The sequence below is a fragment of the Nerophis lumbriciformis genome, linkage group LG03 (assembly GCF_033978685.3).
Source record: "Nerophis lumbriciformis linkage group LG03, RoL_Nlum_v2.1, whole genome shotgun sequence".
Taxonomy (NCBI): domain Eukaryota; kingdom Metazoa; phylum Chordata; class Actinopteri; order Syngnathiformes; family Syngnathidae; genus Nerophis; species Nerophis lumbriciformis.
This window is the reverse complement of record NC_084550.2, coordinates 41,169,295-41,196,078: the sequence shown is the minus strand read 5'-3', so window position 1 is coordinate 41,196,078 and position 26,784 is coordinate 41,169,295. Positions and strand designations below refer to the sequence as shown.

Sequence of the window (26,784 nt, the reverse complement as noted above, 5' to 3'; positions counted from 1 at the left end):
TGGTCCAGAATCGCTTCGAAGCCGAGGCTTCGAACTCGATAATTTCTTATCAAACATCATCCCTACTCACGATATAGTCATTTTCTGCATCGCACAACCCGCGACATATCGAGTATATTCGATATATCGCCCAGCCCTACTTAGAACTACTGCCTTAAACCAAAACAGAAAGCAAAGACATAACATGTATGAAGTGTACATCTTGGTGGGAACTTGGCAGAAGTCTCCCGCGCTGTCGACCGCATCATCTCCCCACCTCTGTCATCATACTCCTCTCTCCTCCTCCCCCCTCCCGCCGCTTCTGACGCCCGTCTGAACGTCCTGGTAATAAAGAGTGGTGCCAGTCCTCTTCACTGCTCATCCCACAGTCAAAAGGCCCATCCCAGTACTCCAGTCTTACACTTCAAGAATGTCCGTCTCCCTCTCTCTCTCTCTCTCTCTCTCTCTCTCTCTCTCTCCCCCTTCATCTTTTGCGGCCGTGGTCCCTTTGTGTACAGTCTCACTGTGGCAGCAAAGTGCCAGAAAAAGGCCCACAAACACACATGTACGTGCACACATACATATATATATATATATATACACGCCGTCACAGCTGGGCCACAGCTGCACACAAAGACTGAGGTTTGGAAATCAATGAAGGAGAAAGAAGAAAAGGGGAAAGGAGTTTAAATAAATTGGCACTTGAAAAAAGAAGAAAAGGAGGGAGCACGGCAGCCCTTCTAAAAAAAAAAGGAATCAGCTCGACGACATGGCAAAGTTCTTCCACGGACAACACAAAGGAGCTAAATGTGGAACATGAGCCCTTCATCTGCTTCAAAGGCACAAATCAGGGGGAACGGAAAAGATGCGCACATGATGCCGTGTTGCCTTTAAGTGCCTTTGAAAACTTTCAAGGAACAGGCCCAACAATTATATTCTACACTCTCTCAATTGTGTTGTTAGAAGGATTTATTCATTACTCACAGAGAAACTGACTAAAAAATGTCCTAGGATTAATACAAAGAAAGAAAAGGACGATGAGCACGAGAAAAGTCCTTTTTATTACTTTTCTGCGTTTTTTCTTGCTTTTTATTTCCCAAGTTTTTACTTGTCTCTTTTAAATAATGACACAGTTATTTATTTATGTTTAATGGCATGAAAAAAATGTATCACTTATTGTGTGTCATTAATTTCAATATAATATATAATGGAATGCACATTACTAAAAATGTAGTTTTTATTATTTATATCTCTATAATAAATAATAAATCATAACATTTAATTAATTTGATATTGTCAATTAAATGTATGTTAGTAAACAATATATACGTCAAATCAAAAACAATATAAACATGGGATAGTACGCACACATAATTATTATTAATAATAATAATATAATATAATACATTTAAGGAGTGTTTGTATTTTTTTTGTATAAAAAGATGTATGTACTCTATATTAATGACATAAATATACGTACAATTGCTAAATTGAAACATACTTAAATGTGACCTTATCTCAGTACATTGAGGAAAAAAGTTGAGTTGAGTTTGAGTTTATTTGGAACATGCATGCATACAACATGATGCATCACACATGCATGCATACAACATGATACATCACACATGCATGCATGCAACATGATACATCACACATGCATGCATACAACATGACGCATCACATATGCATGCATACAACATGATGCTCACACATGCATGCGTACAACATGATGCATCACACATGCATGCATACAACATGACACATCACACATGCATGCATACAACATGATGCATCACACATGCATGCATACAACATGATGCATCACACATGCATGCATACAACATGATGCATCACACATGCATGCATACAATATGATGCATCACACATGCATGCATACATGATGCATCACACATGCATGCATACATGATGCATCACACATGCATGCATACAACATGATACATCGCACATTCATGCATACAACATGACGCATCACACATGCATGCATACAACATGAAACATCACACATGCATGCATACACCATGACGCATCACACATGCATGCATACAACATGATACATCACACATGCATGCATACAACATGATACATCACAATTTCCAGTTTCTCCATTCAACATGTCCGAAAAGGAGTAGGAAGAAGCAGAGCTTATTTAATCCTACCCTTTTTCCTTTACATAGCAGTTGCTAAAACTTTTGTTCACTTCCTGTTCTCAATGTATTCACAATATACTCCATAAGTAATAACAATAAAAAATAAATAAGAAATAATAATAATTGGTGAAGTAAGTTGTATTTCATATGGTGAGATGAGTAAGATTATCTAGAAAATGAGATAAATTCAGAATGTTTATCATGGTTCTTCTTCTTTGTACTTTGTAAACACTTTAAATTTGAAGAGTTTTTTGAAGTGGATCATATTAGTACATTGTTTGATTTATTTGCTTAATCCATTCCATCATTTAATTCCACATACTGATATACTGAAGGTCTTAAGTGTTTTTTGTGCATACAAATGTTTTATATTACATTTTTGTCTAAGATTATATGTCTCCTCTTTTGTTGAGAAGAATTGTTGTATATTCTTGGGTAGCAGGTTATAGTTTTCTTTGTGTATAATTTTAGCTGTTTGCAAATTCACTATGTCGTGGAATTTCAGTATTTTTGATTCAATAAATAAAGGGTTTGCATGCTCTCTATATCCAACATTATGTATAAAAGTGTCAAAATGTGTGACCGAGGCAAACCTCTGATTGACTTAACTAGAAAAAAACAACCAACATGATATATCTCTTAAGTAGGCCATTTAGATTTGCTATTGCCATTTGTGTATTTGCCATTTTTATATGAAGCATTCTCAAACCTGTCCTCTGTTAAGCCGAGTTAGTCGTCATGATTGTTTTAGCGGGGGAGGAAAAAGAGCGTTGCATTTGATGGTTATATCGACATCTGGCAGCATTATCGCTGTGATGAAGCCGTGATAACATGACTCATGAAATAACTTGTAAGTGATGGTTTGGATGTGGAGCTACAAAAGTCATTATTTCTGACTGGAGCGAGCGCGACCGCCGTCCGTCTGCCAAAACACAAAAGAGTGCTAATTTCCCCAGGTCTTCTTGATACTGCCGAACACTGACAGCTTTACTGCAGACTGCACCATCGATAGGCGCCTCGGAGAAAGCGAAGCCTCGCCTGGATTGGTTTTCTCTCTGCGTCTGGTTTGGAAATGATCCCCTTCGGATTGCTGTCTTCAGAGCGCGACATACCAGTTCTTGTTTTTAAAATAAGGATCTATAATGCTCCTCTAAGCACAAAGTGACGATTAATGACTTCACTCATAGGCGCCGATCTACATTTCTGCCAGTGGGTGCTCGGTGTGTGTGTATTAGTGTTGTCCCCATACCAATATTTTGGTACCGGTACCGGTATCAAAAGTATTTCGGTACTTTTTGGTACTTTTCTAAATAAAGGGGACCACAAAAAATATCATTATTGACTTTATTTTAGCCAAAAAATCTTAGGGTACATTAAACATATGTTTCTTATTGCAAGTTAGTCCTTAAATAAAATAGTGAACATACTAGACAACTTGTAGTAAGTAAACAAACAAAGACTCCTAATTTAGCTGCTGATGTATGCAGTAACATATTATGTCATTTATCATTCAACACGCCGGATTGTAGTCAGCTGGAGGCGTGTCTTAATGAAATTAAATAATGGATGTCCGCTAACTTCTTGCAACTCAACGCCAAGAAAACGGAAATGCTGATTATCGGTCCTGCTAAACACCGACATTTATTTAATAATACCACCTTAACATTTGACAACCAAACAATTACACAAGGCGACTCAGTAAAGAATCTGGGTATTATCTTCGACCCAACTCTCTCGTTTGAATCACACATTAAGAGTGTTACTAAAACGGCCTTCTTTCATCTCCGTAATATCGCTAAAATGTGTTCTATTTTATCCACTAGCGACGCTGAGATCATTATTCATGCGTTCGTTACGTCTTGTCTCGACGACTGTAACGTATTATTTTCGGGTCTCCCTATGTCTAGCATTAAAAGATTACAATTGGTACAAAATGCGGCTGCTAGACTTTTGACAAGAATAAGAAAGTTTGATCATATTACGCCTATACTGGCTCACCTGCACTGGCTTCCTGTGTACTTAAGATGCGACTTTAAGGTTTTACTACTTACGTATAAAATACTACACGGTCTAGCTCCGTCCTATCTTGTCGATTGTATTGTACCATATGTCCCGGCAAGAAATCTGCGTTCAAAGAACTCCGGCTTATTAGTGATTCCCAGAGCCCAAAAAAAGTCTGCGGGCTATAGAGCGTTTTCTATTGGGGCTCCAGTACTATGGAATGCCCTCCCGGTAACAATTAGAGATGCTACTTAAGTAGAAGCATTTAAGTCCCGTCTTAAAACTCATTTGTATACTCTAGCCTTTAAATAGACCCCCCATTTAGACCAGTTGATCTGCCGTTTCTTTTCTTTTCTCCTCTGCTCCCCTCTCCATTGTGGAGGGGGGGGGGGGGGCACAGGTCCGGTGGCTATGGATGAAGTGCTGGCTGTCCAGAGTCGGGACCCGGGGTGGACCGCTCGCCTGTGCATTGGTTGGGAACATCTCTGCGCTGCTGACCCATCTCCGCTCGGGATGGTGTCCTGCTGACCCCACTATGGACTGGACTCTTACTATTATGTTGGAACCACTATGGACTGGACTCTCACTATTATGTTAGATCCACTATGGACTGGACTCTCACTATTATGTTAGATCCACTATGGACTGGACTCTCACAATATTATGTCAGACCCACTCGACATCCATTGCATTCGGTCTCCCCTAAAGGGGTGGGGGGGGGGGGTTACCCACATATGCGGTCCTCTCCAAGGTTTCTCATAGTCATTCACATCGACGTCCCACTGGGGTGAGTTTTTCCTTGCCCTTATGTGGGCTCTGTACCGAGGATGTCGTTGTGGCTTGTGCAGCCCTTTGAGACACTTGTGATTTAGGGCTATATAAATAAACATTGATTGATTGATTGATTGATTGATTGATTGATTGATCATTCTATTATTTTGTCAACATTATAAGGGACAAACTGTAAAAATTGATCATTAATCCACTTGTTCATTTACTGTTAATATCTGATTACTTTCTGTTTCAACATGTTCTATCTACACTTCTGTTCAAATGTAATAATCACTTATTCTTCTGTTGTTTGATACTTTACATTAGTTTTGAATGATGCCACAAATTTGGGTATCAATCCGATACCAAGTAGTTACAGGATCATACATTGGTCATATTCAAAGTCCTCATGTGTCCAGGGACATATTTCCTGAGTTTATACATTTAAAAAAAACGAAAGAAGATTTTGTGATGTTAAAAAATATCGATGTAGACCAGATACGCTATTGTACGTGGTATCATTACAGTTGATGTTAGGTGTAGATCCACCAATGGTGTTTGTTTATATTGTAGCGTCCCAGAATTCTGAGAATTTGTTCTGTAGTGTTTATGTTGTGTTGCGGCGCAAATATTCTTCCAAAATGTGTTTGTCGTTGTTGTTTAGTGTGGTTTCACTATATGGCACATGTTTATTACAGTGTTGGCGTTGTTCATACTGCCACCCATAGTGTGTTATGTATGGCTGTTGAGTAAGTATGCACTTCATTCGCTCATGTGTAATGTGTTCAAAGTCAAGATGATTATGTCATTATCGTAATTTTTGGATTATAAATCGCTCCGGAGTATAAATCGCACCGGCCGAAAATGCACAATAAAGAAGGAAAAAACCATATATAAGTCGCACTAGAGTATAAGTCGCATTTTTGGAGGAAATTTATTTGATAAAATCCAACAGCAAGAATAGACATTTGAAAGGCAATTTAAAATAAATAAAGAATAGTGAACAACAGGCTGAATAAGTGTACGTTATATGACGCATAAATAACCAACTGAGAACGAGCCTGGTATGTTAACGTAACATATTATGGTAAGAGTCATTCAAATAACTATAACATATAGAACATGCTATACGTTTACCAAACAATCTGTCACTCCTAATCGCTAAAACCCATGAAATCTTCTTCCTCGGTGTCGCTTCTAAATAACTCTGCCAACTCCAAAGGTAGACAATGCGCCGCTTCCTCTTCTATCGGTACGTCGCTTACGTCAGAGTCATCGTCAGTTGCAGTTCCAATTATTCCAGACTTTCTGAATCCGGACAGGATGGTTTCGGTTGTCACTGAATTTTTATTGGTTGACGTGTGTGTGTGACGATTGCTGATATACGCCTACTCTCTTACGTGAATGAGATAAATAATAATATTTGATATTTTACGGTAATGTGTTAATAATTTCACACATAAATTGCTCCAGAGTATAAATCGCACCCCCGGCCAAACTATGAAAAAAACTGCGATTTATAATCCGAAAAATACGGTAGTTCGTTATCGGGCACGATGAAATCCTGGTCAGACTCTATTAATTATAGACTAATCGATTAGTGACTATTTTATTATGTAAAATGGAACAAACTCGCCACAAAATTAACAACAACAAGATTGACTTTTCAAAAATTGTTTTAAAGATTGAAAGTTGCTATCAATCCCACGTGGGTGCTCGGCGTTGCTTCGGGGCCCGAGCACCCACGGGATCGGCGCCTATGACTTCACCTACAAAACAGGAAACTTCTTATTAGACTGTCTAACAGTGCTTTCTTTCATGTCGCAAGTGCAGGTTTTTTTTTTTTGTTGATCTGCCAAACGTGGCGGTGAAAGGTGGCGCTCGGTGTGTCAGTGCTGACACCCCGGTGACACCCTGGCAATGGGACGAAGAGACACTTAAATAAACTGTGAGTGGAGGAGTAAACAGTCGAGCGGCTTGTGGCGGATACATGTCGCTAACATCAGGGACAAACAAGCACACGGCCTGCTTGGCACATGCAGGCACCTCTGAAAAGTCTTGTGATTATTTCCAGTCATCCAAAACTTTGTCTTTTCAGGGCAGTGAACTGGTCGCAATTGGACTGTTCAGATTTGTCTTAAGCGACGTTTCGCCTCCATCGGTTCATGCTCAATACTAGAGATGTCCTACACTACATAGTCATGCTCAAGATTAGAGCTTCCTATCTAGCAAAGAGGTCATTGTCCAATAACAAAAATTATGGAAAATGCATGGTATGTATCAGACTTTGAAATGATGAAGTCTGCTTAGAAGACAACCTGAACAGTCGACTTGTCACAATCACACTTTGTTTACCATTATGTTATGATTTTAGATGCTTTAAATGCATTAAGGCAGGGGTGTCAAAGTAATTTTAGCTGAAACTGGGTAACACATGGCACACTGACAAAGCTTAACCTATTCTTACTATAACAATCTACAAGGTCAATATAGCTGGCTTCTCTTTCTTCCCCTCCATTTATCTGCTTTCTTTTGTATTTCAAGTTATCATTGCATATATGTATTGTTGCATTTGAACAATTGTATTGTTAATAATAGAGGTAAATTATTGGTATTGTTCATTATCAATAGTGCTATTTCTATTGATATTTGTATTGCTCCATTTGTAGTATGATAATGCTCATTGTCATTTATGTGTTATTATTTATTTCACTAACTGCTTCTTTGTTATTACTTTAACTATCATATTTGTACATATCGTATTTGCTGATGTTGTTCTACTGTTGTTGTTGTTGTCTCTCTGTCTTGTCCCCACAATTTCCGCCTCTGTCTTCCTTTTTTTATCTTTCTATCCCCTCCTGCTCCTAATAATATAAATACATTTAATAAAGTTAAATACAAATAAGGCCACAAGAGAAGTATCCCACACTTCTCTTTTGTAAAGTAAATTTGTACAGCTAATATGGGCATCTACATCAACTATATGATTTGCCTGAGAAGCTGGAAAGGACAAAAAAAAAAACATTTAAATTTTTTTTTTAAAAAGTCATTTTAGCTCAGGGGCCGCATGGAGGAAAATCTGTGCACACGCTTACCAAATATTAAAATCATGGCATTGAAACTAAAAAATAAAGACAACTCCAGATTATTTTCTTTGTCTTACTTTGGCCAAAAATAGAGCAAACACATTCTGAAAATATTACAATAAAAATATAGAAAAAAATACCGGCAGGAAAGAAGAAAGTGAATAAATGTTTATAACTGAATACAATTAAATTTGCATAAAAATGTGTTTTCTTTTTTACTATTATTTTTTTAATGAATCAAGTAACGTTTATGAAAATCTTTTTCCAAAACACAATATAGAATGTGAGATATAACAGGATAATTTACCGTGGGACCCCATTTTTATGACTTGATGGGGACCCCGTTTTGAAAATTCCTAGCGCCAACACCGATGGAGTATTGGTGCGTGCAAAACAGCAGCAGGCGACTGTGGCATAAATAACCAACTGAGAACGTGCCTGGTATGTTAACGTAACATATTATGGTAAGTCATTCAAATAACTATAACACATAGAACATGCTATACGTTTACCAAACAATCTGTCACTCCTAATCGCTAAATCTGAGGAAATCTTATACGTCTAGTAGAGATGCGCGGTTTGCGGACACAACCGCGGAGTCCGCGGATAAACCGCGGGTCGGGCGGGTAAAAATAGATTTTAAATAGATGCGGGCGGTTGGCAGTTGAACAAATTCGGAAATATATATACATAGTTAAATGTTGTTACCCACATACGAAAAACGAGCAGCACTCTTTGAAACAGTCGATTTTCATCAGGCACCGCGTCCCAGCAACAGTGGCGAAAGTGAGCGCTCCTTCAGCGCAGCAGGGCGCATTTAGAGGCCAGGCGCTCTCGCATGAATCCTGGCACTGTAGATGCCATTTTATTCCTGCATAGTGCTAACAAAAAAAAAAGTAAGTAGACATACGGTTGGATATGTTAAACGAATTAATCTACGTTACCTATAGGCTATACCAAATAAGCCCATGTCTAACCTATATTGAGTTCGGTCAGCTAAATAATTTTGATGGTTACATGTTGTTTGGGCGCACTACAATGCAAAGGAATTAAGGCAATTGCGTTGTTTATTGTGGTTTTTTTCTATTCGAGATATACTACTATGTGTGAATAATTATTTGGCCTCGCTTTCAAGTGAAGCGCATCTCCGATTGGCGACAATGTAAGGCTATTTAGCCTGCTTTGTTTGTCGCGACCGTCTATTTTCATTATAATTCAAGTTTGATGATAAAGTGCAGTCTGATGGGTTTGATTTCCCCCCTTCAGCTATTTGCCTTGGCCAATAAGTTGCAAGTAATTTATTATTATTATTTATTTAATTTATTTTTGTTTAAATAGAGATGACATACATATGTAATTGTATAATTTAAGTTTGTGCGCGTGATTGACAGCCTAAGGCTTATGAGGCACATTTTTTATTAATTTTTTTATTTCAACTTAAAAACGTATTAGCCTATATGCCTATGCCTACAACATAGGCTATGTGTTTATCTTTATTTTCCTGCCTGTCGTTGACAATGGAGATTGTTTGATATTTTGTCTTGGCTGCAGATCAATCAATAAAGGTTCATCTTTGTCGCAAAATTGTTCACTGTTTCACTGTGCACCCCGCCCTTGTCCCTATTTGAGCATTATAACGTTAACAAGTTAATATTCATTGAAATAAATTCAAAAAATTTTTTTTACCTAACGAAAATATAGGCCTAGTCTTTCTAAAACATTTTTTTAACTTCTTAAAAGCCTCGTTCTGCTTGCTGCAACTGCGCACACAAAGTGTGAGGAACGCACTATCTGAGGGCATTGGCAACAATAGTCAACACTTTCTTAATGGAAATGACAATAATATTATAATAATCATAAATAATATTATCACGCATTAATATTTCTTAGCCACGAATGCGTGGCTAAGAGATGCGTGGCACGCATTGAATGTCTCTGCGTCATTGGATCAGTCTCCTTTCTTTAACAGGCAAAAGCTTTATAACCTCACTAATGCCTTGCATCGTCTATATTAGATATATAACAACGGGCGGGTGCGGGCGGGTGTGGTTTTGATAAAATGTTGGTTCGGGTGATGGCGGATGGTTGACGACTTTTGTGATGCGGTTGCGGATGAAATAATTGCCTATCCGCGCATCTCTAACGTCTAGTCTCTTACGTGAGTGAGCTAAATAATATTATTTGATATTTTACGCTAATGTGCTAATAATTTCACACATAAGTCGCTCCTGAGTATAAGTCGCACCCCCGGCCAAACTATGAAAAAAATTGCGACTTATAGTCCGAAAAATACGGTAATCAAAAATCATCCTGGGGCCGTAGATCATTCATTCGGGCCTTGACTTTGACACTTAGGCATTAAGGGAAGCTATGTTGGAAGGTTTTCAGGATTAAAAAAATAATATTTGGCATGATTGTTGACAAATGTCCAATTAAGACACATAAATGCTCTATTAGTGATATATCTATTAGTCACATGAAATCAATTAGTGTTTGAGCTACTTCTAAATCACTACTAATCCTCCGCTCCATGGCGTCAAATAAACTTTGATCTTACAAATACTGTGTCATCCCTGCAGGATGAGGACTGGCTAAACATGCTTCACTACACAACGTATGAGGATACAATAGCAAACCGCTAACAGCAAGCTAGCGCTCCCGAATGTCTGAACGATACAAACGATACCAAATACAAAATACAAAAGCCGTATATAGTCAGTTGGGGGGGCTCGGCTTGGTTGGTAGAGCTGAGGGTTCCAGGTTCGAGCCCCGCTTCCGCCAACCTAGTACTGCCGTTGAGCAAGACACTTCACCCACCTGCTCCCAGTGCCACCCACACTGGCTTAAATGTAACTTAGATCTTGATTTTCACTATGTAAAGCGCTTTGAGTCTCTCGAGAAAAGCGCTATATAAATATATAAATCACTTCACACTACACCAATGACTACATCGATATTTATTATCATGACAAAATCTTTAATCAATTTGATCTTTTTTTACAAACATGAGGATTTTAATTATGACCAATGTACGATCCTGTAACTTGGATTCATACCCAAATGTGTAGTATTACCCAAGACTTATGCAAAATATCTACAACAGAATAGTAATTATATTTTAACAGAAGTGTAGATAGAACATGTTAAAACAGAGAGTAATCAGATATTAACAGAAAATTAATTAATAATCCTTCCATTCATCCATTTTCTACATTTTGTCCCTCATAATTTGGACAAAATAACAGAATGGGGAATGACACAATAAATGACTGCATAAGTCCGACTTTGTAACCCGTTTGCTTACTTATGACTAAAAGAGAAGTGGTCCGATATGTTTACTATCTTCTTCCATGCCAAAGCTGTTCTTTGATTACAATAAGAAACATATGTTTAGTATATCAGAATATTTTCTGATACATTAAAGCCAATAAATATACATTTATTTCGGTCCCCTTTATTTTGAAAAGTATCGGAAAGTATTGAAAAGTATCAAAAAACAATTTTGGTACCGGTACCAGTACCACAATGCTGGTATCAGGACAACACTACATGAGGTGAGGGACAAGAAGTGTAACTGCCTTGTGATAATCACACGTCTACTCTGTAAACAAACACAATGCCAAGGAGAATCCAGAGCTTGAAACCCCTATTCTGTCATAGAAATCTCCTGTTGGTTTTCTCAATGAAAAGTGGAAATTGCCCGGTAGAGATGAGGACCGGCGGTCCAAGCTGAAACTAAATAAGTTTGCTGCCTAAAGAAGGACAGCATGACGTCAAACAATATCAATACTAAATTACAAATACAAAATACAATCATCTACTCCCCTGGGCCACCTTTTCTTAACAACAACACTTCAAATCATCTCTAAAAAAATAACCGAGTCTTCATCTGCTACTTGACAGCTTTGAGCAAACATAGTATCCAAAATAACGTCAATGTGTTGTACAATGACATGCTATTAATATCCTGTCATAGCTCGTGACCACCATAACTGATTTAAATGTCAAAAGTATGATGTTGCAAACACATGACTTCTATGATTATAAAACTCTACTGATTACTGTGAGAGAAGGGACAAAGCTAAGACTTTAGGGTTTTAAAAATAGAACATTCTGGACACGATTGTAAAGATGTTGATTAAGTGGATGTTTGACAAGGCAGTGGTGTCTTACATTAGCAGTGACTGGTACAGATCTCTACACCAGTTTTTCTCAACCACTGTGCCAGTCTGATCCAGATTCAGTCTGGTGTGCCGTGGGAGATTATGTAATTTCACCTATTTGGGCTAAAAATATTTTTTGCAAACAAGTAATTATAGTCTGCAAATAATGTGTCGTTGTTGAGTGTCGGTGCTGTCTAGAACTCGGCAGCGTAACCGTGTAATACTCTTCCATATCAATAGGTAGCAGCCGGTAGCACGTTGTGTGACACGACAAGGGTTTGTCGTCGTATCTAATGCTTAAACCAAAAATAAACAAAAGGTGAATGCCCGAAAAAAAAGGCATGGAAGCTTAGGGAAGGCTATGCAGTGTCAGGCTTGTCCCTGACAGTTTGACTGTGTTTTAGTTTTTTCTCTGTGTTTGTCTTAGTTTTCTGTCAGCGCTTTTATTTTGGTTATTTCCTACTTGTCTCCCTGAGTGCTGTGTCCCCTCAGCTGTGGCTGATTGGCATCTGGCCACACCTGGTGTCAATCAGCCAGCTGCTATTTAAACCTGCCTTCCCATCCAGTCAATGCTGGATTATTGTCATCACTACCTGTCGTTGTTTGCTGTCGTTGCTAGCTATGTGCTTTAAGCTATTCCCTGGATCCTGACTCCTGTTCCTGCTTCCTGGTTTCTGGTTCGTGTTTTCTTTTTCTTATTTTTGAACATTAAAACCATGTTTCCTTGTACCAAGCCTGCTGCCATCTCTGCATCTTGGGGTTCGTCACCTACAAACACTGACATGCAGAACAAAACTAAAACCTAACTGGCTACAAAGTAAACAAAAACAGAATGCTGGACAACAGCAAAGACTTACTGTGGAGCAAAGACGGCGTCCACAAAGTACACCCGTACATGACATGACAATCAACAATGTCCCCACAAAGAAGGATAGCGTCCGCACAACTTAAATAGTCTTGATTGCCAAAACAAAGCAGGTGCGAGGAATAGCGTTCAAGGAAGAAATTAAATTAAACTGCTACAGGAGAATACCAACAAAACAGGAAAAGCCACCGAAATAGGAGCGCAAGACAAGAACGAAAACACTACACACAGGAAAACGTCAAAACCTCAAAATAAGTCACAACATGATGTGACAGGTCGTGACAGATCCTTTCCATCCTTACCCATTCCATCTTTTGTAACTGAGCTACAGTGTGGAACAGTTTCCCTTGTGCATCATTAAAGTTAGTCTCAGTCTAAGTCTAAGTCTAAAAATCTTTTTTGCAAACCAGTAATTATAATCCGCAAATAATGTGCCGTTGTTGAGTGTCGGTGCTGTCTAGAGCTCGGCAGAGTAACCGTGTAATACTCTTCCATATCAGTAGGTGGCAGCAGGTAGCTAATAGCTGTTGTAGATGTCGGGAACATGGTTTGTCGTGATCACAATATGCAACCGACAGCGAGAGGCAGCGTGCAGGTAAAAACGTATGTAATGCTTAAACCAAAAATAAACAAAAGGTGAAAAGGCATGGACGTTTAGGGAAGGCTATGCAGAACGAAACTAAAACTGAACTGGCTACAAAGTATCAATCAATCAATCAATCAATGTTTATTTATATAGCCCTAAATCACAAGTGTCTCAAAGGGCTGCACAAGCCACAACGACATCCTCGGTACAAAGCCCACATAAGGGCAAGGAAAAACTCACCCCAGTGGGACGTCGATGTGAATGACTATGAGAAACCTTGGAGAGGACCGCATATGTGGGTAACCCCCCCCCCCCCTCTAGGGGAGACCGAAAGCAATGGATGTCGAGTGGGTCTGACATAATATTGTGAGAGTCCAGTCCATAGTGGATCCAACATAATAGTAAGAGTCCAGTCCATAGTGGGGCCAGCAGGACACCATCCCGAGCGGAGACGGGTCAGCAGCGCAGAGATGTTCCCAGCCGATGCACAGGCGAGCGGTCCACCCCGTGTCCCGACTCTGGACAGCCAGCACTTCATCCATGGCCACCGGACCTGTGCCCCCCCCCCCTCCACAAGGAAAAGGGGAGCAGAGGAGAAAAGAAAAGAAACAGCAGATCAACTGGTCTAACAGGGGGGCTATTTAAAGGCTAGAGTATACAAATGAGTTTTAAGATGGGACTTAAATGCTTCTACTGAGGTAGCATCTCTAATTGTTACCGGGAGGGCATTCCATAGTACTGGAGCCCCAATAGAAAACGCTCTATAGCCCGCAGACTGTTCATTATCAATAGTGCTATTTCTATTGATATTTGTATTGCTCCATTTGTAGTATAATAATGCTCATTGTCATTTATGTGTTATTATTTATTTCACTAACTGCTTCTTTGTTATTACTTTAACTATCATATTTGTACATATCGTATTTGCTGATGTTGTTCTACTGTTGTTGTTGTTGTCTCTCTGTCTTGTCCCCACAATTTCCGCCTCTGTCTTCCTTTTTTTATCTTTCTATCCCCTCCTGCTCCTAATAATATAAATACATTTAATAAAGTTAAATACAAATAAGGCCACAAGAGAAGTATCCCACACTTCTCTTTTGTAAAGTAAATTTGTACAGCTAATATGGGCATCTACATCAACTATATGATTTGCCTGAGAAGCTGGAAAGGACAAAAAAAAACATTTAAAATTAAAAAAAAAAAAAAGTCATTTTAGCTCAGGGGCCGCATGGAGGAAAATCTGTGCACACGCTTACCAAATATTAAAATCATGGCATTGAAACTAAAAAATAAAGACAACTTCAGATTATTTTCTTTGTCTTACTTTGGCCAAAAATAGAACAAACACATTCTGAAAATATTACAATAAAAATATAGAAAAAAATACCGGCAGGAAAGAAGAAAGTGAATAAATGTTTATAACTGAATACAATTAAATTTGCATAAATTCCATAGTACTGGAGCCCCAATAGAAAACGCTCTATAGCCCGCAGACTTTTTTTTGGGCTCTGGGAATCACTAATAAGCCGGAGTTCTTTGAACGCAGATTTCTTGCCGGGACATATGGTACAATGCAATCGACAAGATAGGACGGAGCTAGACCGTGTAGTATTTTATACGTAAGTAGTAAAACCTTAAAGTCACATCTTAAGTGCACAGGAAGCTAGTGCAGGTGAGCCAGTATAGGCGTAATATGATCAAACTTTCTTGTTCTTGTCAAAAGTCTAGCAGCCGCATTTTGTACCAACTGTAATCTTTTAATGCTAGACATAGGGAGACCCGAAAATAATACGTTACAGTAGTCGAGACGAGACGTAACGAACGCATGAATAATGATCTCAGCGTCACTAGTGGATAAAATAGAACGAATTTTAGCGATATTACGGAGATGAAAGAAGGCCGTTTTAGTAACACTCTTAATGTGTGACTCAAAGGAGAGAGTTGGGTCGAAGATAATACCCAGATTCTTTACTGATTCGCCTTGTGTAATTGTTTGGTTGTCAAATGTTAAGGTGGTATTTTTAAATAAATGTCTGTGTTTAGCAGGACCGATAATCAGTATTTCCGTTTTCTTGGCGTTGAGTTGCAAGAAGTTAGCGGACATCCATTGTTTAATTTCATTAAGACACGCCTCCAGCTGACTACAATCCGGCGTGTTGGTCAGCTTTAGGGGCATGTAGAGTTGGGTGTCATCAGCATAACAATGAAAGCTAACACCGTATTTGCGTATGATGTCGCCTAGCGGCAGCATGTAATTACTAAAGAGTGCAGGGCCAAGAACCGAACCCTGAGGAACTCCGCACATTACCTTAACATAGTCCGAGGTCACATTATTATGGGAGACGCATTGCATCCTGTCAGTAAGATAAGAGTTAAACCACGACAAAGCTAAGTCTGACATACCAATACGTGTTTTGATACGCTCTAATAAAATATTATGATCGACGGTATCGTTGGCAACTTGTCCAGGGTGTACCCCGCCTTCCGCCCGATTGTAGCTGAGATAGGCTTCAGCGCCCCCCGCGACCCCAAAAGGGAATAAGCGGTAGAAAATGGATGGATGGATGGTATCGAAAGCAGCGCTAAGATCAAGAAGCAGCAACATAGATGACGCATCAGAATCCATCGTTAGCAGTAGATCATTAGTCATTTTTGCGAGGGCTGTCTCCGTAGAGTGATTTGCCCTGAAACCGGATTGAAAAGGTTCACAGAGATTGTTAGACACTAAGTGTTCATTTAGCTGCTGTGCGACAATTTTTTCGAGGATTTTCAAAATAAAGGGAAGGTGGGACACCGGTCGGTAGTTTACCATGAGGTCAGGATCAAGGTTAGGTCTTTTGAGCAGAGGATGAATAACCGCTTTCTTGAATGCTAGGGGAACAGTGCCAGAGGAAAGTGATAAGTTTATAATATTTAGCACTGATGGACCTAATAATACAAAAAGCTCCTTGATAAGTTTCCCAGGAAGTGGGTCAAGTAAACAAGTTGTTTGTTTTATCCCACTTACACGCCGTAATAGTTCCTCTAATGTTATTTCATCAAAAAGAGAGAGACTATTTTGTATTGCAGTATCCGTCGTAGATACAGTTGTATCTGTTTTAATAGAACCCAGTTGTAGCTGGGATGCGTTGTCTTTAATCTCCTTTCTAATGAGTTCAATTTTCTTATTAAAGAAATTCATAAAGTCATCTGCCGAGTGGGTGGAGCTATTGGGAGGAGTCCCTTGTTGGGTTAGCGATGCTACTGTACTAAACAAAAATTTAGGGTCGTTTTTGTTGAGGTGGATGAGATTTGAGTAATATTTAGCTTTAGCTAAGGTAAGCATGCGTTTATACGATATTAAACTATCACTCCATGCTTGATGGAAAACCTCAAGCTTGGTCGCGCACCATTTGCGTTCCAACTTTCTACATGATAATTTATGAGCTCTGGTTTCTTCTGTAAACCATGGGGTGCGCCTTTTAGTAAGTAAACAAAACAGAATGCTGGACGACAGCAAATACTTACTGTGGAGCAAAGACAGCGTCCACAAAGTACACCCGTACATGACATGACAATCAACAATGTCCCCACAAAGAAGGATAGCGTCCGCACAACTTAAATAGGCTTGATTGCCAAAACAAAGCAGGTGCGAGGAATAGCGTTCAAGGAAGAAATTAAACTGCTACAGGAGAATACCAACAAAACAGGAAAAGCCACCGAAATAGGAGCGCAAGACAAGAACGAAAACACTACACACAGGAAAATGGCAAAACCTCAAAATAAGTCACAACGTGATGTGACAGGTGGTGACAGTACACCTACTTTGAGACAAAAGCTATAGTGAAGCATGGTTGGTTATGGTTTGAATTCATATCCAACAATTGCGAAACCGACATTTCACTGTCAATATCGGCTGCTGAGTTTCGCTTTTCAATGATTTCTGCTGGTGGTGTGCCTTGGGATTTTTTCAATTAATAAAATGTGCCTTGGCTCAGAAAAGGTAGAAAAACACTGATCTATGGGACGTGATCACTGAGCAATGGGAGGGACACGCTAACAGCCAATCGCGTAACAGTATCAATTATCATATTTGGTTGCGCCATCTTGCTGTTTTGCTGTTGATTCTCTGCATGGAGTGAGAAGAGAAACTAAAAATTGTCCATGAAACAGGAAAAGTCACCTTGACAGTATGGCAGTTTTTTGGATTTTTCATAAACGGACTGTAGTCTTTCACCATTGTTTTTAACCCCTTGTTTGTTCCCTAATCGGGTATATGGGAACAACAGGTAGGAACTAAAGTGTAAGTGTATAAATAAAATAAATGACAGAATATAACAAATGTGCTACTTTAAAATATTGGTAAGTTCATCTGTTAATCTTGAAATTATAATTAATGCATAACATAAATTCATTTCCATACTTAAATAAGAATAACAGATCAAATTAAATGTAACACAGCTGTAACTTCCTGGCAGTAAACCTGCAAAATAATAGTTCTCAGGTTTCCATGTTATCATTTTCACACTTTGCACAATTTTACACTTTATTGAGCATTTTTTATATATTCCTTATTTTTGCATCTTCATTTTAAGAGGTTATTGTTAAGTGTTTAATGTGATTTTAGAATGTTGTTAACATTGTTTGAGTGTTTGCCATAATTGTGTTGACATTTTCTTTCCTTTCTGCCTTGAGAGCTGAGCGGATTATAATCTTAAATTTATAGTTTGAATACAAATATTTTCATTTAACATTATTTTCATTTTCCTTCTGGTCCTTCTTTTCGATAGGTCATAAACAATATCAATAGTAATCGATATCGACTAATATCGTGATGCGGTTTTCCTACGTCATACTGTAGGTCAGACCTGGGCAAAATAGGGACCGCGGGCCACATGCGGCCCATTAAGATTTTCAATCCGGCCCGCCGGACGTACTATATAATTTTTTTTTAGACCTTTAACATTAAAACTGTATTTGCCATTGTGATATGTAGTGCTGTTTTTTTGTCCTGGGCATGACGTTAAAATGCATCCGGAAGTGGAGGCTCCTCTATGGGGTCTTGGGGCACTACGAGGTTAACCCCTTTACTACTGTTACCCCAGGTGGCCCTTGGCAAAGGCCTAGTACCTGACTGCCCCCTAGCCAGGGATACGGTGAAGACCTCAACGGCAAAACAGGCGGAAGACGGTAGATTTAAGAACTACCACAATGGCTGCGATGGCGGAAGAAGGCTGCAGCAGAAAAGGGTCCCCAGTCGTCTTGGACTCCATGCCACTGGACCCTGACCCGATTCTGTCAAGGATCGTGTGGTGACTGTCTGTGCACCAGTCTCCCCACGTTAAACAAAGTCACGCACAGGCATCCTCCATAAAGGGATACACCCCTACCAGGAGGATCGTCATACTCGTTCGTCATAGCTGTTTTTAAATTACCGTAAGTCTTGAATTATAGAAAGTATTTCAATGGTTGAGATCTGCACTTTTGGGTGTTATACAAGTTAATATTGTAATCTACGTCACAGCAGCTCAGACCAGGAACAAAGCAGAGTGGGCAGGGTTTGTTTTCAGAGCAGCATGTGTCAGGAACAGATGTGGAGAAACATTTTTACGCGATAATATATCATATTGTAGGTGTTTATTACACTTTGCATTCATATTTTGCTGATTGTTACATTGTTGTTGTGTTCTGCTTGATTGTAAAAGATACACAACTATGGAGGAGCTGGTCTGAGAAGTAAAATGTTCATATGTTGTTAATATTCAGTCTTTTATTGTTCATAGTTAATATTCTAAATCCCACTTCCTTTATTTTAATGTACGTTTTGGGTGTCCCATTCAGTAAAAAACTGTAAAAATCCATTCCCTTTTTATGAGGTGGTCTGTCATAACTTTTTTAGAACTCTATCATTGTGACTTGAAAAAAAGGGACCAAAACACACATACTGTACAGCTAAATGTGTATATAGTCCAAATATTTCCCAGCTCTGCTATAGGTAAATGTAATAATAATAATAATAATAATAATAATAATTCCAATAACAATAATAATGAATTAGCACACCTCCCAATAGTAAGTTGACAGTTTGTAGCTCTTTGACTAGCACTGCTCAACTCAACTCTCAATGGGGATTTTTGAAGCCGTGTTCAAAGCTGGACACGTTTTGACACAAACATGCACGTCTTTGGAGGAAACAGCAAGGAATTATTTACCAACATCTCCCGGCTATCAGGCCTGGCTTAAAAAAAACTAAAAGCAAGCGCCATGTATTAGCTAAAAATATCTGTTCGATACAGCAGGGGGGTTTCCAACATTTCACTGCCAGACTACGTTTTGACAAAATGAAAATAAAAAGGGAGCCACGGGTTGCCGTCATGATTCATGCACACATACTTGTATCTTTTCAAGTTAGCGTTCCACCGAAAAACACTGGCAAATTTTAATGGACGGGCACGTTGCATCATTCTTTGTAAATAAAAAGGAAGTCAACACGAGGCTTGTATGACGTCATCAACACAGCTGGGTTTTGAATGTATGGTCATTCAGTGTTGGCGTTAACGCACTTTTTTGTGTCTTTTTACGCATTGAAATCAAAAAGGACGCCAAATTCCGGAAGTCCACGCATACCCAGGTCGCGATTTTTTATTTATTTTTAACGATTTTTCCCACTTCAATGCTTTTGTAGCGTTGGCAGGGGTGATGATGGTCTTATATTGACGTTGTCAAGAACAACTGTCATTCTGTATAATCATAGCCAATTTTAAAGAATATTTTGATTTGGGACATCCCATATACAAATAAATGAAGGGCATTCTTACTCAACAGCCATACATGTCACACAAAGGGTGGCCGTATAAACAACGCCAACACTGTCATAAACATGTGCCATATTGTGAAACCACCCTAAACAACAATGACAAACACATTTCGGGAGAATATTTGCACCGCAACACAACATAAACACAACAGAACAAATACCCAGAACTCCCCAACTCTTCCGGGACGCTACACTATTTTATTTGGTATAGGGTGTATTTATAAGTGTGACCTGTGGATGGCAGTCAAACATAAGAGGTAAGTCTCAAGTAAACAACACCAACATTTTAAATGTTCCATTAAAAATATAGAACATTACAGACGGCGCTCAAAAATCTATCAAAATGTTTTAGTAGTAAACATTTTAATGCCATTTCTAATGTAAAGTAGTGTAAAGTTCTTACTTATATGTGTCAGTAAACTCGGCATGAAAGCGCTAAAACATACCGGTGTAGTGAGTTTACATTATTCACCCAAGGAACTTTAGTTATTAAGAGTTCCGGTCAGACGGTTTTTCACGGGACACATTTCCGGTGTGGTTGTTTCCGGATGAGGAGACGCTGCTCCGTTATTGATTGAAGTAAAGTCTGAATGTCATTAAAACAGTTAGCGCCATCTTTTGACACTTCTTCCACTCCCGTCCTTGCATGCTACACCGCTACAACAAAGACGCTGTCGAAGGTGAGCCACGTAAATAAGACCGCCCACAAAACGGCGCATCCGGAAGAGACTGTCAGAAAGCGTCTTGAAGATAATCTGTAAAACATCATCTATGCAACATTTTGAGCAAATAACCACCATTACATGTTATGTAGACCACAAGGAAGTCTTTTACATTTAGAAAAAAATAATATGACTCCTTTAATGCGCCCTGTGCGCCTAATATATGAAAAGAGATTAAAAATAGACCATTAATGGGCAGTGCGCCTTATAATCCGATGCGCCCTATGGTCCGGAAAATACGGTATATTTGCCGGGTCAAATGATTAATTATTTATTATTGGTCGACTTCAAAGTAATGCACTTTCCGCTACAGTTTCTTAAATTTTGATTCGCCGAAAGTTTTATCGATCACAAATACTGTGTTTGTTTTCTTTTGTGTTATTTTTTTTTTTAGATTAGATTAAATTACTTTATTTCAAAGGGGACAATGCAATTTCATAAAACAAATGACTACACATGGTTTAAAAAAGCCAGAATTAGCCAGAAGGCTAGTTTTCATCTGTAGTCCCCTGGACATGATGTAAACAAGGCATAAAAATTACAATTTAAAAGAAAAAGACAAGAAAGAGAGAGAAAAAGAATAAAAGCCCACAATACATATACAATATAATAAAAAATAAAATATAACATCACAACATAAGATTTACCTCAGCATCAAAACAGGCTCATCTTTTAGTGCTGGCAGCTGCAGGCGTTGATAAGCCACATTTTAAATTTTGTTGCAAAGGCCTTGTAAGTGGTGAGCAGTTTAACCTCCTCAGGTACTGAGTTCCACACATTTGCGCTCCTTACTGACCAGGCCCACTTACTGAAAGTGCTCCTGCGCAGAGGAATATAACAATCACCTCTGACAGAGCCTGAATTAAGTAACGTTTATGACAGGGGTGTCCAACCTTTTTCCATTGAGGGCCGCATAATGAAAAATGAAAGCATTCGGGGGCCATTGTGATATTTTTTATTTTAATAACCAATAAAATACAGGTAAAAGCCAGTAAATTAGAATATTTTGAAAAACTTGATTTATTTCAGTAATTGCATTCAAAAGGTGTAACTTGTACATTATATTTATTCATTGCACACAGACTGATGCATTCAAATGTTTATTTCATTTAATTTTGATGATTTGAAGTGGCAACAAATGAAAATCCAAAATTCCGTGTGTCACAAAATTAGAATATTACTTAAGGCTAATACAAAAAAGGGATTTTTAGAAATGTTGGCCAACTGAAAAGTATGAAAATGAAAAATATGAGCATGTACAATACTCAATACTTGGTTGGAGCTCCTTTTGCCTCAATTACTGCGTTAATGCGGCGTGGCATGGAGTCGATGAGTTTCTGGCACTGCTCAGGTGTTATGAGAGCCCAGGTTGCTCTGATAGTGGCCTTCAACTCTTCTGCGTTTTTGGGTCTGGCATTCTGCATCTTCCTTTTCACAATACCCCACAGATTTTCTATGGGGCTAAGGTCAGGGGAGTTGGCGGGCCAATTTAGAACAGAAATACCATGGTCCGTAAACCAGGCACGGGTAGATTTTGCGCTGTGTGCAGGCGCCAAGTCCTGTTGGAACTTGAAATCTCCATCTCCATAGAGCAGGTCAGCAGCAGGAAGCATGAAGTGCTCTAAAACTTGCTGGTAGACGGCTGCGTTGACCCTGGATCTCAGGAAACAGAGTGGACCGACACCAGCAGATGACATGGCACCCCAAACCATCACCCAACCATGCAAATTTTGCATTTCCTTTGGAAATCGAGGTCCCAGAGTCTGGAGCAAGACAGGAGAGGCACAGGATCCACGTTGCCTGAAGTCTAGTGTAAAGTTTCCACCATCAGTGATGGTTTGGGGTGCCATGTCATCTGCTGGTGTCGGTCCACTCTGTTTCCTGAGATCCAGGGTCAACGCAGCCGTCTACCAGCAAGTTTTAGAGCACTTCATGCTTCCTGCTGCTGACCTGCTCTATGGAGATGGAGATTTCAAGTTCCAACAGGACTTGGCGCCTGCACACAGCGCAAAATCTACCCGTGCCTGGTTTACACACCATGGTATTTCTGTTCTAAATTGGCCCACCAACTCCCCTGACCTTAGCCCCATAGAAAATCTGTGGGGTATTGTGAAAAGGAAGATGCAGAATGCCAGACCCAAAAACGCAGAAGAGTTGAAGGCCACTATCAGAGCAACCTGGGCTCTCATAACACCTGAGCAGTGCCAGAAACTCATCGACTCCATGCCACGCCGCATTAACGCAGTAATTGAGGCAAAAGGAGCTCCAACCAAGTATTGAGTATTGTACATGCTCATATTTTTCATTTTCATAATTTTCAGTTGGCCAACATTTCTAAAAATCCCTTTTTTGTATTAGCCTTAAGTAATATTCTAATTTTGTGACACACGGAATTTTGGATTTTCATTTGTTGCCACTTCAAATCATCAAAATTAAATGAAATAAACATTTGAATGCATCAGTCTGTGTGCAATGAATAAATATAATGTACAAGTTACACCTTTTGAATGCAATTACTGAAATAAATCAAGTTTTTCAAAATATTCTAATTTACTGGCTTTTACCTGTATATATTGTACCCATGAGGACTCCCCTCAATTTTGGTGAGTGTTAAAAGGTCCCAGTCATTAGTGTTAAAAAAAAGTTCTATATTCATATTTTTTTTACTTTCCACGCCTAAATATCTATAGATCAATTTCAGGTCTATCCGTTGACATATTATAAAGTAAAAAAATTATAATCTTTTATGCCCTTTTTTGTAAAAAAACACAAAAAAAAAACATGTTTTTTTAATGAAAAATGATCCCTTGCCCCCGCCCCCAAATGTTTAGAATATTAGATGTGAAGCAATTGTAGCCTTAAAAAGGTCAACAATTCATGACAACATTATTGTTCTCTGAGCAATAACAGCTTGAAAAAAAAAAAAGGTATTGGGTATCCAAAAGCGCCCCACTCATAAAAGTGTTAAAAAAAGATAAAATATTTCCAAGTGGAATATTTCATGTTTATATACTTCTTTTTGTCCAAGAAAACCTTGTTTTATTTATATGGCAACATGTAATAATTTCCCCAAAAAAATATGTCAAAGTGGAATATTTCATGTGAAGTAATCAGAGCCTTTAACAGGCCAATGATTCATACCAACATTAATTTAATATAATATTTTTTTTTTTTTACAGTTTACTTTATTTTATTAGAGTCAAATCTGCAACATTTTCTCACTACACCTGTTTGCTCTTGTATTTCATTTTTATGTTTTTTTAGTAGCATTTTAAAAGGGCCCCACTCATAAAAGTGTTAAAAAAAAGATTATACGCCAATATATATTATTTTTACTTAGACTTAGACAAACTTTAATGATCCACGAAGAAAATTGTTCCACACTGTAGCTCAATTACAATGAAGGAAAGTGTAAGGATGGAAAGGACAATGCAGGTATAAATAGACTAAATATAGCGATATAAAACATAACATATATACGTAATATTTGCATAATATATGTACAGTATATTATAAATACTGATATATTATATTATATTATGTCTATATCATATATACAATATATAACAATAACCATGTACAATATTACAGTATATGTGACAGCTGCAGCATAAAATAGAGAGTAAATCCAGCAGAAAATAGAAAATAGACATTAAAAACAAAGAGAGGTAGCTAATATAGAAGGTGTCAGGTAATAGACAGATATATATTGCTGTATGGCGAATGATTATACAGCTTAAGCTTAATTCAACACTTAAATCCCAAGATCAACTTCAGATCCATCTGTCATTTATACGTTTTCATAATTCTTTGTTTTCTTACGTTTTATGCCCTTTTTGTCCAAGAAAACCTTGTTTTATTTATATGGCAATAAGTAATATTTTACCCCCAAAAAGATATTTCAAAATTTCAATATTTAATAGGCCAATAATTCATACCAACATTAATTTAAATATATATTTTTTTTTACAGTTTACTTTATTCTATTAGAGTCAAATCTGCAACATGTTCTCACTACACCTGTTTGCTCTTGTATTTCATTTTTTATGTTTTTTAGTAGCATTTTAAAAGGACCCCACTCATAAAAGTGTTAAAAAAAAGATTATACATCAATGTATATTATTTTTACTTTCAACACTTAAATCCCTAGATCAACTTCAGATCTATCTGTCATTTATACGTTTCCATAATTCTTTGTTTTCTTACATTTTTTTATGCCCTTTTTGTTTTATTTATATGGCAATATGTAATATTTCCCCCCAAAAAATATTTCAATATTTAATAGGCCAATAATTCATACCAACATTAATTTAATTTAAATATACTTCCAAAGACATGCACCTGGGGATAAGTTGATTGGCAACACTAAATTGGCCCTAGTGTGTGGATGTGAGTGGGAATGTTGTCTGTCTATCTGTGTTGGCCCTGCGATGAGGTGGCGACTTGTCCAGGGTGTACCCCGCCTTCCGCCCGATTGTAGCTGAGATAGGCTCCAGCGCCCCCCGCGACCCCAAAGGGAATAAGCGGTAGAAAATGGATGGATGGATGGATTATTTTTTTTACAGTTTACTTTAGTCTATTAGAGTCAAATCTGCAACATTTTCTCACTACACCCGTTTGCTCTTGTATTTCATTTTTTATGTTTTTTAGTAGCATTTTAAAAGGGCCCCATTCATAAAAGTGTTAAAAAAAAAAAAGATAATACATCAATATATATTATTTTTACTTTCAACACTTAAATCCCTAGATAAACTTCAGATCTATCTGTCATTTATACGTTTTCATAATTCTTTGTTTTCTTATGTTGTATGCCCTTTTTGTCCTCTTTTGTTTATTTTTTATGTTATTTTTTTTTAGGGTAGTAGTATTTTTAAAATGTGCCCCGGGCCACACTTTGGACACCCCTGGTTTATGACAAACTTTTTCCACAACACAATATAGAATTTGAGATATAACAGGATAATGCATACATTTGTCATTTGTTTTCAAAACGCTTACAAAAAAGTGGCACCCACAAAAATGTACCGTGGCACCCCGATTTTTAGGACTTGATGGGGTCCCTGGGACCCCATTTTGAAAATTCCTAGCGCCAACACTGGTCACTAATTTAAGAAAAAATTTACTAAATGTACATTTGTGGTGTTCAGCTGGGGGCTCAGCAGCCACTCAGCCTCCTGACTAACGTACAAAACGACTTAAAAGTAGCCCGTTTGAGTTGGAGTTGTATGATAAAAAAGGAGATGTTGAGTCAACATGGCTGCGTGCTCCATCACTCCCTTCAGCGACTCACCGCGACTTCTCCTCGGGTTGGCTTGTTTCCTCCTCTTGCCCCGACTTTCCTCCGTCATGGTGACGCCGAGCAGGGAGTCCGAGGAGCGGCGAGAGTTCGCCAGCTTGTCCCTACTGGTGGCAACTTTGGGTGGGTGGGGGGGCGTGGAAGGAGGCTCAGAGAGAGAGAGAGAGAGAGAGAGAGATAGAGAGAGAGAGAGAGAGAGTGGCGGGACAGCCATGCGAGGGGCGGGGGTGTTGTCCTTTAGCTGATGACGTCACAGGAATTTCCAAACACCCTTTCCGTACATTTTGCTTCACTTACATTTTTTTTTTTTTTTTTTTAAATAGTTCCTAATCTTGCAACATGTTCACGCCA

At 38.5% G+C, this 26,784-nt stretch overlaps 1 protein-coding gene across 1 annotated transcript in view; it reads right to left on the bottom strand.

The window, feature by feature from the left end:
- LOC133577046 (uncharacterized) overlaps positions 1-26,485 on the bottom strand; it is a 159,226-nt gene extending 132,741 nt beyond the window's left edge. Inside the window, exon 1 of the mRNA XM_072912904.1 lies at positions 26,428-26,485. Coding sequence (XP_072769005.1) covers positions 26,428-26,485 — 58 coding nt within the window. The remainder of the gene's footprint in view (positions 1-26,427) is intronic.
- Between the last annotated feature and the right edge of the window lie 299 nt (positions 26,486-26,784).